Source organism: Lacerta agilis, chromosome 13, assembly GCF_009819535.1.
Source record: "Lacerta agilis isolate rLacAgi1 chromosome 13, rLacAgi1.pri, whole genome shotgun sequence".
Taxonomy (NCBI): Eukaryota; Metazoa; Chordata; class Lepidosauria; order Squamata; family Lacertidae; genus Lacerta; species Lacerta agilis.
The window spans coordinates 27,006,066-27,021,322 of record NC_046324.1 but is presented as its reverse complement, the minus strand read 5'-3'; the positions used below and the strand labels follow the sequence as shown (position 1 = coordinate 27,021,322).

At 53.7% G+C, this 15,257-nt stretch overlaps 1 protein-coding gene across 3 annotated transcripts in view; it reads right to left on the bottom strand.

Moving 5' to 3' along the window:
- The window catches only part of PPIP5K1 (diphosphoinositol pentakisphosphate kinase 1), a 28,232-nt gene extending 14,127 nt beyond the window's left edge, over positions 1 to 14,105 (bottom strand). For all 3 annotated transcript variants that reach the window (XM_033168032.1, XM_033168034.1, XM_033168033.1), the window contains exons 1-21: positions 14,031 to 14,105; positions 12,494 to 12,632; positions 12,192 to 12,369; positions 11,332 to 11,527; positions 11,136 to 11,226; positions 10,664 to 10,749; positions 9,492 to 9,646; positions 9,024 to 9,125; positions 8,774 to 8,935; positions 8,276 to 8,397; positions 8,010 to 8,111; positions 7,547 to 7,633; positions 6,970 to 7,045; positions 6,590 to 6,699; positions 6,135 to 6,220; positions 3,021 to 3,149; positions 2,781 to 2,902; positions 2,350 to 2,532; positions 1,165 to 1,306; positions 308 to 531; positions 94 to 221 (exon numbers count right to left, since the gene is read on the bottom strand). In XM_033168032.1, the coding sequence (XP_033023923.1) occupies positions 94 to 221; positions 308 to 531; positions 1,165 to 1,306; positions 2,350 to 2,532; positions 2,781 to 2,902; positions 3,021 to 3,149; positions 6,135 to 6,220; positions 6,590 to 6,699; positions 6,970 to 7,045; positions 7,547 to 7,633; positions 8,010 to 8,111; positions 8,276 to 8,397; positions 8,774 to 8,935; positions 9,024 to 9,125; positions 9,492 to 9,646; positions 10,664 to 10,749; positions 11,136 to 11,226; positions 11,332 to 11,527; positions 12,192 to 12,341 (2,453 nt within the window). In that variant the 5' untranslated portion in view covers positions 12,342 to 12,369; positions 12,494 to 12,632; positions 14,031 to 14,105. The remainder of the gene's footprint in view (positions 1 to 93; positions 222 to 307; positions 532 to 1,164; positions 1,307 to 2,349; positions 2,533 to 2,780; positions 2,903 to 3,020; positions 3,150 to 6,134; positions 6,221 to 6,589; positions 6,700 to 6,969; positions 7,046 to 7,546; positions 7,634 to 8,009; positions 8,112 to 8,275; positions 8,398 to 8,773; positions 8,936 to 9,023; positions 9,126 to 9,491; positions 9,647 to 10,663; positions 10,750 to 11,135; positions 11,227 to 11,331; positions 11,528 to 12,191; positions 12,370 to 12,493; positions 12,633 to 14,030) is intronic.
- Between the last annotated feature and the right edge of the window lie 1,152 nt (positions 14,106 to 15,257).

The window sequence follows — 15,257 nt, the reverse complement described above, 5'->3', positions numbered from 1 at the left end:
CTGAAAAGTACGTAACCCGGAGCGTACGTAACCCGAGGTACGACTGTAGTAGGGAGATTTAAGTTGTATAAAAATACGAGGGGTGATCCTTACAGGGGGTGCAGCTTGTTGACAGACTCATCCTCGTGGGTCCTCTGCAAGTCCAGCTGGATCTTCCGGATGAGAGGCAGGCAGAAGCCCACAGCTATCTCCAGCTTCTCTTGTTTCTTAATGCCATACTCCTGGGGAAGCAGGAAGGGACTCAGCCCAGGGCAACCCAAAAGCCCCATGCTGCCGCCACACCCTCCCTCACAGGGCCAGGCCTCACCTGGGGGATGACAACATCCGCCAGGGACTTGGAGAGCCGGAACAGCTCGGAGGTGCCCTCCAGCTTGAGAGCTGCATTGTGCTGCACGTCGTACTTGACGCAGTCATAGATGTCGGGGATCTTGCTGATGTCATAGCGCCGGTTCTTCAGGCGGAAATCCTGCTCCAGTTTCCTCCAGCGCTGAAGCATCAGCTCGAGTGTCTCACTATGGTACAGCTGCAGGTCTGAGGAATCAGCAGCATCAGCATCAGTCATCCCACCCACAGAGCGGGGGAAGGCTAGGACACTCACACAAGGACCGATGAAGGACTAAGGTGCTCACACACACACAAACACACCAACACAAACTGCCAAGCTATCCCCCTGCCCTACACACTGTTTTGATTTTTGAAGTTATCTTTTACAGTCGTACCTCAGAAGTTGAACGGAATCCGTTCTGGAAGTCCATTCGACTTCCAAAAAAAAATGTTCAGAAACCAAGGTGCAGCTTCCGATTGGCTGCAGGAGCTTCCTGCAGCCAATCGGAACCTGCGGAACCAGCATTAGATGTTTGGGTTCCAAAGAACATTCACAAACTGGAACACTCAATTCCGGGTTTGCGGCATTCGGGAGCCAAAATGTTTGACTCACAAGGCGTTCGACTTCCGAGTCTGTGCTGGACAACACAAGAAAATGTATGGATGTTTTGGATGTATATTTGATGTTTTAATTCTGTTATGAAGCAAGTTCTGCAAGTCATAGTTTGAATGATATTTTTATGGGCCTGGACAACGATTTCTTCCAAAAGGAGTCAGTTATTATGCTTCCAGTTGCTTCAAACAACACAATGTTATTACGGCACAATGCACACCCCCTACCTGCAGACTTGGGGTCCTCCAGGCGCTTTTGTATCTGGGACGTGAGGCTCTCAATCAGGGCAAAAACCCGGTCACAGATCTCCACAGGGTTCTGGATGATGCCCATGGACTTGACGAGCGAGATGCTGCCCGTGGGCGCCAGCTGAAGGCAGGATCAGAGCAAAAGGGGAAATGAAGCATGAGCCCATCCAGCAGTTCCCCCTCCCAATGTGGGGAGGGCTCTGCAAGTCATTCCCCCCCCCTCCACAAACTCTGGCTCAGTCACCCCCACAAGCACCAGCTCATGCTGGCTCCCTCTCTGGATGCCTTTGGGCTTCTGGTGGTAACATATGGCTTCCAGAAACACTACAGTCTTGAGGGCTAGTTGCATGTGTTATCTTTTATTTTGTCCCTTTTTTCTTAGAAACCTGCTTCAAGACTGCTAAGCCAATATTCAGAGAGAGTTTGTTTGTTTTTTAAGATCAGTGGAGGTGCAATTCCCTGCTTTACCACATGCTGTCCCCCCGCCCTTAGAAATAACCCACCAACAATGCAAAGTTATTTTCCCCCAACCCTGCCCTGGATCAACATAAGATTTAGGGTGGTGCAGGTGGTTCCCTCCCTGCCCCCATCCCCTGTGCATAATAATCATAATCTGTATTTATACAGATACCTACTGAGAAGATCCATTAAAAAAGCAACTGCACCAAAATATAATTATTGTGAAAATATGAAATATTAGGGGGGGAATTTTGTCCTCCCTCAGGGTGCCATATGACCAACATTCACTCCTCCTGCATCCTGCAGCCTTGATGCCCATTTTTCCAAAGCTTTCCAGAGGGGAAGACAGGCTCCCCCTGCATCATCAGGACCAAAAGTTTGTTTTAATAAAGACGAGCAGGAAGTTCACCTGCTGGAAGGCCATTCTTCTCACCTGCCTAGTCATCATGCCAAGGGGCACTGATCACCAATGCAGAAGTCCCACCCCTGGCCCCGGCCCCCTCTCCAATTGGCACAGCAGTGAGCGGCTGGTAGGATGTACCTCCTCACTCCCAGCCTCACTGCCAGCACCATGTCCCATGAAAGCTGAAGTTCTTTCCGTTGATGCAAGAGCCAAAGCCTTGAGCTGGCCTGGCCCAGGGAGCTGCCCTCCCCTTTACCAGTGGCTCCCGCCAGCCAGCCAGCCTAGCCGCCTGTCCTCATCACCTTCTCAAAGTCCTCCTCCCCAAAGTTGGCGTCCTTTTGCATGATCTCCCTGAGGCGAGCTTTCACCCGGTGCTGGCAGCTGCTGAGGGAGTCGCTGTCGCTGTCCAGCAGGCCGTTCATGTTGGCACTCTTCACCATCTGGACCAAGATGGGTGTCAGCTCCCCTTCCAGTGCAAGGAGACCCTGCAGAGCAAAATGGAATGGGGCACAGGCATTAGCAGCTGGTGGTGGTAAGGGAACGGCACAGATGATTGCTTGGTCCTTTGGGACGAAAGCCATCCTGACCTGGCCGCAGGCAAGAGCAGCAGCAGCCATCCCCAGGTGGCCTTGGCTCAACTGCCACTGCACCCACAGCAGCACTGCAAGAGGATACAGCCAGGTCAAGAGGTACCCCCACCCCCAGTCACTGGGAAGACAGAGAGGGCAAGGACCTTTGCAAAGGCAGCCGCAGTCATCTGGACTCTGCCCTCATCAGAGGCGTAAATCTTGAGGTCGTGGCGGTAAGTGCTGTGCAGGCGAAGGAGGCCACATCCTGGGAAGCCAGCGTAGTCCCCTGTGAGGTGGGAGGAGAGCCTCAAAGTCAAAGGTCAGCTGCTGAGGCATGGAGGCCTCCGGGCCAAACCCGGCTCCCCCTCCCATCACACTACCACGCTCCCCACGCCAGGCCTCACCTTGGCCCCCTGGGTACATGCAGCGGAAGGCTCTCCCCAGCTCCTCAGCTTGCACTCTCCCAGCGGGAGTCAGCTCGCCTCCCCACTTCAGCACCAGCAGCAGAGACGGGGAGGCTTCCTTGCGGGCATCTGGAGGCAGCAGAGAGTCAAGAGTCAGACCCCTTATCCCCAGGAGGGAGGTCAGCAGCCGCTATGGCCTCCCCACCACCACAGTCAGGAAGGAGGGACCCAAGTGGGTGTCAGTCTTGCTTGCTGGGAAATGGGTTGGGGGAGGCCACAGGAGCCATGCACAAAGCCCCACCCACGGCTTCTGGCCAAGGATTCTGTCTTGATAGAGCACTCAAAATCCTAAAGAGATTTTGGGGGAGTTCTGCGTTCAGAGCTCCCGAGTCTGGAAGGTGGGGCAATGACTGAAGGGGGCTGCAATCCCCTGGAAGGAACAGGCTCATAGCTTGGGGGTGCTCCCAGATCACGGTTACTGGAGGCTCAGGTGACCTTGGTGACCAGCAACAATTATTTTTTTTTTATAAGAATTTATTGACATTTTTACTTATAACAACATACAACCTTAACCACACCTACATTTATACACATACAAAACAAATACAATTACACATCTAATACAAAAATTGCCATGATTTTTCTTCTTAATTAGACATCTCAAAAAAAAAAAATTTCTTTTTCCAATCTTGACAGTTGACTTCCCCTGCCTTTTCACCTTCGAGTTTATATCCACAATCTACTTTTTAACCTCTTCATTTAAAAAATTAATCTTAATTATATATATAAAGTAAAACATTCATCTTAATCTTCATCTTAATCTTAATCGTCTTAATCTATAAACTTTAACCACTTAAATTGACTTTATTTATACTACATCCTCATAAATCCTCACAAATCATCCTCATCAAATCTATCTCTTCTATCCTTTGAACTGCTGCTTATAACATAAAAACTTGAAATATCTCCTTTCATGTTCAAACAAATAATAAAACAAACTATTGTTGACAGTGTTCACCCTCCGATTTCAAAATACCATAACAGATTGCTTTAGATTTTACTTAATGCTTCACCCCACACCCCCTCTGTCCATTATTCTTCTCCTGATGGCATCAGCACTGAACTTCCTTGCAGCTTCCCTCTCCAAACGTCCACAGATCCGGGCACAGTCCAAAACTCTCCTTGCCACGAGCTCCGAGGTATCCATCTCTTCCTCTCTCAGCTTCTCCGGTTCTTTGTAACATTCCTTTTCTTCTTGTAAATACCTTAATTCTCTGTCCCTGGCCCCCGAGCTCACACCTCGGGGACTGGATATAACAAATCTTGACATCGCCTTGGGGCTGCCACCCCCAAAGAGCGAATTTCTTCTCCGAAGTAGCTCACTCATTTCTTTCCATCTTTCCATCCACCCTCTCAGCTCTTTGGCAAGACTTTCTTCCAAAGTGTCAAAAGTTTTGTAAGCCTCCTCTGTGGGCAGTTGGTTCCATTTCAGACCCCCACACAAGACTTTGACTTTTCTATAAAGTAATTCCACATTCAGGGCAGTGAGCCTTTGTTCATCTGTTAGTCCAGAGTTCAATACCAGTTCAAGGACGAAACCCAACATACTGGCAGAGGAGGAGGAAATGGGTATCATATTTCTTCCCCTGTCTCTTTGTTCGTCGCCATTTTCCTAAGCTGGAGCGCAAACACTGCAACTTTATATGGAGATATTTTCCGCTAGTTAGCTTCCCAAGAAAAAAGTTTGCCAGTCTCATGTATCGATTTTAAATACTTTGTAACCAGTTCTGTGGCAGCAATCCCTCAAATTGGTTAATTTCTTAGGCTCGAAGGGAGGGAGGCAGGCTGCCTTTCTCCTTCCCCCCGGATCGTTCCAAAAACACGATTTCTGCCAAGATCATTTACTCACGACCACCGGGTTCCTTTAGCTCCATTCTTCACAGGTAGAACTTAGACGCTCACCGCGGGCTTTGCCGCCGCATTTACATCCCGGTTGGGGCATGTCCCCGTAAGCCCGGCTCCGTTGTCCCTTCACCCCCACTCCCCCTTTACAGGGGGGGCAAGGGAAGGGTTCGGAGCCTCCGCGGGCGCAGCCGGGGAGCCCAGGGTGCGGGACGCTCTTCCCGCACCCCAACCGGAGCCGCGCGCTGCGGTAGCGCGGCTCCTAACCCCCGGGATGGACCGGGCGCTTCGGACCCGAAGCAGCCCTCGACCACCCGGCGATTGCGTCGCCGCCGGAAGTCGACCAGCAACAATTATTTCCACCTCTGGCTGGCTTGCCAGCTACAGCTCCTCTGGGACAGGTGACTTGGCCATGATTATCCATGCTCTGGTAACTTCGACTGGACTATTGCAATACACTCCATGTGGGGTTGCCCCTGAAGACGATTAAACTGGTCCAAAATGCAGCAGCCAAAGTACTGGCTGGGGTTTGTTCAGACCTCATATAATCCCTATGTTAAAACAGCTGCGCTGGCTGTCAGTTCATTTCCATTCAAGGGGCTTCTGTAGGTCCCAAATGTCTGAAAGACGGCCTCCATGCCTACAGGTCCTCTCAGGTGCTAAGACTGGCAGTTCCACCTCCCTCCAAGTTTTGGAGAAGGAGGAGCACCTCGTGCCTCCGTACACAGCTTTTGCCATCTACACCTCTTTGCCTCTGACAGTCAAGGTCTTGCGGAATCAGTTCTGTTCCACTTGGAACGCTTGGACTTGTTGGGGCTCTCCCTATAATTATATCTGCTTCCATCCATTTTTATATTACATTGTTGGAACCCAACAATGGGACATTGCGGCAAAAGGCAAGGAAGAAACCCTCTAAGTAAAATTAACAAGTGCAAATACGTGCGATGGACTTGTCGCCCTATGCAGCTTATGCTCTTAACTGCCACAACACTCCAGCAAGTCAAGGAAACGAAAGCCCCTCCTGCTCAGCTACGCTGCCACAGAGAAGCGGGTCAGGGCCAGGAGATGGAAGGCCCACCTCAACCAAGGTGGCATCAGGGGCAACGCATCCCTCATATGAAGCCAACAGGGGGCAAACTCCCCCCCCACCCCCCACTCATGCCAGCACCAGGCCTGAGGCACCCACAGCCCCTGCAGGAGCCAGATACCTGCCTTCCTCTTCGCTGGATGCTTTGGAGCGCCCGTGGGGCAGGTAGGTCAGCTGCACTTTGCGGTTGATGCCAGAGAAGTGCCCGTACCTGCCGGGAGGGGAGAGAAGAAGCAGGGGCTTGGAAAGGCTTCCCTTGATAACTCCAGCTAAGCCAGGCCCCTTCCTCCTTCCTTCACCACTCAGGCCACCCACTGCTGCATGCCAAGAGGGGGATCCTGAGAGGAAGAGGAGATGCCAGACGGGGTCACAAGGGGCTGGGACTTCTAAGGGCACAGCCACCAGGCGGCATGAACTGCTGTGTGCCAAGTAGAGGAAACCACCCCCAGTAGAAAGTGGGGAGGGCAGGGGGCTAGGCGGGATGCTACTGGACCTTACCCTCCCAGAGCTCTTGTTCAAAATCAGGAACTGGGGGCCCATCAAGCCACCTGCTCCCACCCACACCCACCCCTCTTCTCACATCTCCAGCACAGTTTTGAGCTGCTCCAGCTTGGATTTCTGCTCCTCGGCCTCCGAGTCCTCATGAGCTCCCTCCTCCAGCACCAGCAGGCGGGCGATGTCCAGCACTTCCTGCCCAGGGCAAAGGGTTGGCTGGGTTGGCAGGGCAGCCGAGCACATCCTCTGGGCCCAGAGGGCCATGTGCTCCCCACACCTGGCCCTCAGCCTTACCACCTCCCTAACCCCCACAGACCCACATGCCAGACCCCAACAGCCAGGCCAGTGTGTTGAGGTCCCCCCTCCAGAGCCTGCACGCCCCCCGCACAGCAAAGCCCAAGCCAGGAAGGCAAAGGCAGAGGTGCCCCGGGGTCCCTGGCCCCACCAGCCGCCACTCCTCCTCACCTGAAGCTGCTCTGGCTTCTTCAGCTTCAGCTTCCCAGCCTTGTAGCCCTCGTACTTCTCAAACAATGCAAAGAACCTGGCAGCAAAGTTAGAGGGGATCCAGAGTCTGAGAAGGAAAGGGCTGGGAAATGCAGAGCTGGACAAGGTCCAGAATGAGGTGGCTGCTTATGCTGCTGCTCAGGGGAGATGAAGCGTTTAAGGGAAACAAGCTAAATACTAGAGTTGGGCAATATATCGATGTATCATCCAGAACCAGTTTGAAGCCCATACCGTGATATTGGTTTCATAGTCTTTGACCTAGCAATATATTACAAATGATGATGTGTGTGTTTGTATGCTATGCAAAAATCAAAATGTGGGGGGAAACCGTGAAGCCAACCAATTTCTCTATGTAGCTCCATCCTTATTTCAGACAATGTGATATATCAGTATATCGCAGTGTTTAGCTGGTGATATATCACAGATGCTGAAAACCAGGTATCGCCCGGCCCTACTAAAGACCCTCTCAGAGAAGAGGCTGCACAAACAAACACCCACCCAGAGTGTAGCCCCGGGGGGGGGGGGTTGCTGTTCTTACCTGGGGTGCTTGACTTCCATCTTCATCTTCTGCTTGGGGGTCCGGTCACCATGCCGTATAACTGCAATCACACAGCGCAGCTCCATCCTGTGGAAAAAGATATCAAGCTCAGGCTGCCCCACTCTCAAAATAGCCACAAACTCCCTCCCCAAGCAAGGAAAGCTTTGAAGCTTGCAAAGGTGCAGAATGTGTTGAAGGCTGTGCAAGAAGATGACGAGCTTTGAAAAGCCCTGTTCTGCAGTTGCCCACCAGAGGCGACAGAAGGGCGGTGGACAACCCCACTCCATGCAGTCCCATCTAAGGATGGCCTCCATCCTCTTCTCCATCCTCTCCAATCAAGGCTAGAGTTCTCAGAGCCAGTCCACCATTCTCTAAGAAGTGGTAAGTAAGAACACTTGCCAAGGGTAAAATCTAAAAATGCCCCGGAAGCCACAGCAGAAATACCCAGCCCAACAACACTCACATAGTCCCCGAGGTGGTGGGCACGATGGGGATGTCCTCTGCCTCCGTAGGGATGGACCAGGGGATCTGGAACTGGGGAGCCAGTTCACGCATGATAATGTTCCTGGCAGGGAGAGAGACAGGAGCCAGAGCTGGTCAGAGACCCACTTCAGACCTTCCCAACCTGGTAGCTGCCTCAGGCAGGTCCCCCACCCAGGGCATACCATCTTCCCATGTAGGAGGAACACGCCACCCGAGGAAAATCAGGAACAACAAAGTGCAACCCACCCCAGGATCTTGGCGCAGTCGTCGTAATATTTCATGGAATTCTTCACAAAACTGAAGCCGTTGACGTCGCAGACAAAGGAGTGGCCGTTGGCCCGCAGGAGGTCGAAGCCGCACACTGTCTGCTGCAGGGGGCAAAACGGGGGCGGCACGGGAAGAGTTAAAGCAGCCAATGTGCTCAGCAGGTGCCACAGGCAGAACCAAGCCAAGCAGCAGCAGGAGGCAGAGGCAGTGGTGCAAGGAGCAGCCCCCCCCCCCGCTTGCAGCCATTGAGGTCAGGAGCAGCACCAAGACCCTTTGGCAGGCCTCCCAGGGGGTGCTTAAGGAGCCCTTGATGGTGGCGCCGAGGAACCTCAACCAGAAGGTGCTGGAGCCAAGGAGGAGGAAGAATAGGGCCCCTACTACTCAGCTGGGCCTTCCTCCAAAGCTCCGCCCCAGGACACCCAGGCCTCGGTGATGGAGGGGCATAAGGGACTCCTCAGCAGGAGAAGCAGCACCAACCTTGAAAGCCACACAGACTTTCCGGGCCACCAGCTTCTCTATAGCCGTCAGCATCACAGGGTAGCGGATCTCTTTCCCTTCGCTATCCCGTTCCACCTTCCCATCGAGAGCCGGGGACTTTCGGGCCTCTGCGTGGGCATAGTCTGGGCCAACCGTGTACACCTGAGCCACCAAAGTCGAGAAGTTACACCCTTGTCCCTCCCCTGCAGCCTCCGAGATCAGGTGGCGTCTCTGCCCCTCAAGGCCCTACCTTGACATCTGTGCCGTCTGTGGGCATGAACTCCTCGTAAATGTACGAGCCAGTTTTCCGTACGTTGCTCTCAGGGGAGTAGACGCTGCTGCGGCTCCCAATCTGAAAGAAGCGGGGAACTCAAACGGTGGGAGTGGGGTGCATGTCTGGGGTGGAGGTGCTAGCGGGGGGGGGGGGCTGCAGAACTCCACTTCCCCAGTCAAGGGGCAACTGTCAGCCCTTCAGAACAAGTGCCCTGCCCTGTTCCGCCCCCATTCTGGCCAAGCAGCACCAGAAAACAGAGCGGGGAGCAGGCCTTGTGGCCTTTCACCTCTGGACAGTCCTACTGGAGCCTCTATCACCCTAGAACCACAGTAAGCATCCAGAAATCCCACCAGCTAATCTGACGAACTCTCTCTCTTCCTCTCTTGCAGCACCAAGAGGCCAAATCCGGCTGGGCTCCCAGCTTTATCCTCCCTCCCTGCTCACCTTGCGGAAAAGGCGCTGGCTGCCCCCACCAGCTGAGGTGGGATAGTAAATGTAGACATTGTGGTCCTCAGCACTGACCGGCTTCTCCACAAAGGGCTTGGGGAAAATGGCCCCGTTGACCTCCACGTGGTCCTCCCCCTCCACGAGGTTACACTCTGCAGCAAAAGCACAGCCAGGTATTTTTGTGGGGGTGGGGGGTGGAAGAGGCTACCCAAGCCCTCCAGCCGCTGCCCCTCCCCACAGAGCCAGGCAGCCCCACTGCTTTCCCCTTACAGAGATACAGACAGTGAAGCCAGCCTCTGCCCTGCAAGGCAGGCAAGTAGGTGGAGTTGAGGCTTTATTTATAGGAGTATTCGTAAATCACTGGCTTGTTTTTAAAAAATCACAGCAATAAAATTATGTAGGCACCACAAAATTATAAAATCATCAGGCTTTTATATATGGTGGTGCAGCACTTAGGCTGCGGGACAAGGCCTGGACTGACCTCCTCTCTCACTTGGCCTGAATGGTGCAGGGGGGGGGGCATGGACATCCCTTTGGGGTCCTTGGAGGTAAAAGGGGAATGAAACAAAAATATGAAGTCCCTACAGAGAGGGTGGGTGGCTGGCTGCAAGGAGGAGAAAAGGGCTGCCTCAGGATTGCTCATCCTTAAGGGCAAGGATGGGGAGCCTGGGCAGACCTCCAGGTGTCTCTTTGGACCCCAATTCCCATCACGCACCTCAGCCAACAACGTCCGGAGGGCCACAGCAAGCTCCCCAGCCCTTCTGAAGAGGGCTCTGCTGTTTGGCATCTGCTCACCCCTCTTGCTTCCAGGGACACAAGCCAAACCATCTCCAGAGGAGGCTGAGCAAGGAGGGTGGCAGCTCAGGACAACCCCAACAGCAGCAGGATGCAGCAATCCATCAAACCTCTATTTCAGCATCCAGCCAGAGTAGGATGCTCAGAACAGCCTCCCGGTGCTTGGACCATGAAGGGGCTCAAGACCACACCTGTCTGCTCCAGAACCAGCTCCACTGACAGAGGTTGCATGCTCAGACCAGAGAAGGGAGCCTTTGCCATCTGCATGTCTCCAATTTTAGTATATGTGCTGCCGAAGCAAGCACTGCCATCTGCATGTCTCAGACCCTGCAGTTGTCATCCTCACCTTCACCCTCCGCTCACAGGACACTCACCATCCGGCTTGTCAGGGTCCCGGTTGAGCACTGCATAGCGAGGCAGGTCGATTCCCTCCTGCTGCAAGATCCGGTACACCTCCCGCCTGCAGAGGACACGGACCAGAGAAGGATGCTACATGGCCAGACCCTGCTTCTTAGCAGATCATCTCACAGATCATCCCGCTTAGCCAGCCAGCCAGCCTTTCTCCCCTGTGACGTGACCCGACAGGCCTCCCTCTCTGCTGCTGCGGAGCGGCAAGGGAAGCCCAGGAAAGAGACCACCCAGACCTCAGGCTAGGCTATCTTAGGCTGCACACATGCTGGACCCTGGAACCTTTGAAGCTGAAATCCTTTTCTGCATTCCCACACAAGTGAGATAAAATATAAATAACCTCTCCTACTCATCTAAATCCATCCAACAGTTTGCATAAGAGGAGGCAGCCCATCCTAAGCCACCAATGTTCCCTCCATAGCATCTCCGCATTCCTACCTGTCCTGGATGTAATACTGCATATTGAGGTCATTGATCAAAAAAGGGCTGCGGAGCTTGGCATAAGCAACAGCCTTGTCCAGCGGGAAGCCTGCAAGAGAGAAAAAGGAGCAGTCCTCAGAGGAGGCTGGCCAGTCAGGGGCCACACGAACCAGCCAGAGAAGGAGCTGGGGTGACAGCCTGGGAGGCATCCTACCTTTGGAGTGGAAGGAGATGAGGCAGTCACAGGGCGGCCAGTTCTCTACAGGCTCGTTCAGGATGACATCCTCCCCCATGATCACCACCGTGATGTATTCAAACTTGCACAGCCGCTCCAAGATCTGTGTCATGGGCTTCGACTTGGACTTTTTGGTCATGGCACAAATGCCCACCATGATCTGCCGCTCCGGAGGCTGAAGGGAATGCCAGGAGACAGTCAAGGAAGGGAACTACAGTCCCTACATCTGCATCATCAAGGAGTGCCTTCAGCAAGTCTGGATAACAAAGCCAAGAAGGGGCCACACAAACGCACAGACCCTGGTCCAAAAGCAGCTCCAAGGGGAGACTGGGGGGTTGGTTTCCCTTTGCCCAATGGAAGAGGCAGCTGGTAGCCCAAGGGAGAAGCTGCCTTAAATGAGACATCCCATCCACAAGCAGTTAAGTGGAGAGGACACATGAGCAGCCCCCTATGTGCCTTCTCCACAATAGGCACCGAGTTGTTTCACTGCCTTAAATGGGACTCCTTGGGAGTAAGAGAGCAGATTACTACCTAGGTGGAAGAAGCACCTCTTCCTTCCCCCAGAAGCCCCAAAATAGGGCAGCCTCTGCCCAAGTGCAGAGAGGTGCCCCCGTTTGCAACAAATAGCATCTGCTGGAGAGAGCTGCAGCCTCCCCAGGTACAGGAGGGCAATTGGCCTAGTCAGGGAAGCCAAAAGGTCCTCCTCACAAACACCCTCTCAGATTACAGCAACAGGCTCCCATCTGTACACCACACACACATCCCAGATGCCCAGGCATAGGCCATATGTTGAGGGAGGCCATTTGCACCTATGCCAGCCACACAAAGAGGCTCCTTACTGATTCTTCCTCCTCCTCGTCATCCTCAAAGAAGTCAATCTCATCCATCTTCATGTCTGATCCCGGGAGGTCCACCTCGTCATCTCGGGAGCCCACAAAGAACTTGGGAGTCGTGCCGTCACCCTCAACGGTGGTCGTCCAGGACGACATTCCAGACTGGGTGGCCAACCATCCCGCTCTGCAAGCAAGCCAGAATCAAAAGGGGACAGGGAGAGGAGTCCCCCCCTGTGGCAGCAGAAGCCAGTTGGGAGGGAGCATCACGCATCCCTCCAGTGCTGCAAGAAGCAGCAAGGTGGTCTTACACTGCTGCATGTTTCAGGCTGCTGGCTAAATCAAGGAGGCAGAGGCGGTGCTTGGCCTGGCAGCTGCTTCCACCAAGGACCCTCGCAGGGCACAGGCAGCTTCCTCAAACGCCGCCAGCTCTTCGCCAATCTGGGCAGCCTAAGGAAAGAAGGAAGTGCTGAGGATGGCAGCCACAAACATTGCAAAAGAGGCACGTGGCTGGACAAGGATGCCAGCTCTGTCCATCCTGCCAAGGAGGCTGATAGATGCCAGGGCCAGAGAGGGAGGCATGGGCATGCCAACTTGCAAAGCTGGCAGCCACAGCAGGGTGGAAAGCAGAACCGCCCTCAACACTCCCACAGAACAAGAAAATGGGTCTTGGGACCATCACAGCTTTGCTGGCTCTTCCCTAATAATTCCTAACAATGGACTGCCCCTTTTCTCGCAAACTTCAAAAAAAAATTTAATAAGGAAAAGGCCATCTTGAGCTAAAGGAGCCCCACCTTTAGCTTAAAATATCCTCTTTGCAAGGGCACAGATCCTTGAGAGTAGAGTGGGTCAGTGCTGGGCATGAGAAGCAGACGTCCAAGGAAAAGATGTTGGCTGGAATTTGCTTCTGAGAAAACGCACTTTGGACTGCATTGGCACTTGCTGGGAAAGTGCTGATGCCACCTGCTCCCCAAGAGGCCGAAGGTCAGTCTTGACACAGCCTCAACTGTGGCGTGCAAGGATGAAGAACTCATTGACCCAGCACTTCGCATTCTCCAAGAAGAGCCCAGCTACTGGGTCAGGCTAAAGGGGCTCATCTGTACCAGCTTCACTGGCCCCGTAAACACTTCCATGGGAAGCCCCAAAGGATACCTGGAGTGCAGCAGAAGCCCCCACACCACGCTCCCCACCTGTGGCTCCCAGTGACTATCCTTCCAGAAGTTCACACCATTGGCTCTCCAACAGCAGAGGTGGAAACTAGCCAAAGTGGCTAGTAGCTCTGATGGCTAAAACCTCCACTCTTGAAGCCACCCAAGTCGGTGACCATGGCTACATCTAGTGGCAGGCAGTTCTATAGTACAGTACTGCCTTTTCCCAAGCTGGGATCTTCCAGCTCTCGGCTTCGTTTGGAACTCCCTGTGGGACAGAGAGGGGTAGGGAAACTTTTCCATGCCCGCCATCGCCATATAGAGAAAGAGTTCACAACTGGGGCCCCCAGCCCGATCCCTACAAGCAGAGAACAAGCTCCTCAGGAGCGGGGATAAACGGGCCCCACACACCCCACCCGCGCCAGCGCCCCCTCCTCCTCTCGTACACAGAGAGCTCCCCACTCTCACGGAGGCTCCTGTGCGCGGAGCGGGGGGAGGGGGGAGAAGCGGCTACCGCGGAAATTCTCCCCGCCCCTCCCCCCCCAGCCATTGCAGCCGAGACCCCGAGGGGGCGGTGCAACGTAGGAGCGCCCCGTCCCGCTTCCCCTCCGGGGGTTGGGGGCGCGCCCAATGGCGCGTGCCCGTTATTTCCCTGCCAGCGCCTCGCCCCCCGCGCTCTCTCGTTTGCTCACCCGCCTACCTGCCTGCCTGCCTCGGGACAGCCTAACCCGGCAGCTCCGCCGAACCGCGCCTAGCCAATCGGCGCGTGTTTACTGCCGACAAGCAGCCAATAGGCGCGCGGCAGGGGCGGGACGCGACAAGGTCAGGCTCTCCTGTCCCCTCGGCTTCTCCGCTGCGCCAGGGCGGTCCCTGGTGGACGAAAGGAGAAGTGGCTCCTGTGGAGCAAGAGAGCGAGCGGCGCCCCCTGCAGGCAGAAGGGGAGGCTGCTCAGGAGCGTGCCCCGCCCGAGGCTCATTCATCCCAGCCACGGGGTGTGTTCTCCGTTGCAAGCCTGCAGCCTCGGGACACGCGAGGGTGAGGAGTCGCCGTTGAGTGCTCTTTTCCCCAAAGGGGACATCCAAGTACAGGGAAGAAGGCGGAGGACCCACTGGGCTCCTCTTCAGGCGTTCAGCACCCGAGGCCAGTGGCTGCCCAGCCCCATCCTCTTGCTGTCTTTTGCCATCCAGCCCCACACGAGCAGGCAGCCCTGTATCGGGGAACTTTTGATGTTTGACGTCTTATTTTTCTATACTGTTTGTGTTGGAAGCCACCCAGAGTGACTGAGGCAACCCTGTCAGATGAGCGGGGTATAAAAAAATAAGTCATTATTATTATTATTATTATTATTATTATTATTATTATTATTATTATTATTATTAATTATTATCACTATCATTATTATTGGGGCACAGCTTGGACGGCCACACACCATTTTCCATGTATTGTTCACACAGTACATTTGTTACTGTGGCTGATCCTTCTTGCACTCGATTATATGTAAAACAGGCCAGATGAGACAGGTTTTTTAAAATCTTTAGTGACAGTGTGAATCATGAGACCTATATACAGTGCGAGGGTGTTTCTCTATCTGAAATGTGAAGTACACTCTGAGTATTCCTCCCCCCCACATTTGATGCTGTTAAATCAAATAATTGGGTGTGTGTGTGAAGGTTTTATGGTCATGGGAGTTTCCAGTCCACCCTCCAGGGCCAATATGTGTGTGCCCCTTAATAGCACTTGTGTCCTGGGCTTGTGTGGCTTGTGATGAGACCAGTGTTGCAAATTAGTTCCACAAAAGCAGGGCAAAGAAAATGACACACACACACACACACACACACACACACACACACTGTGAGTTTCTGTGTCTGCAAATGCTGCAACCATCCTCCACTTTGCAAAATGCCGGCTTTAAATTCTCTGGGTGTAA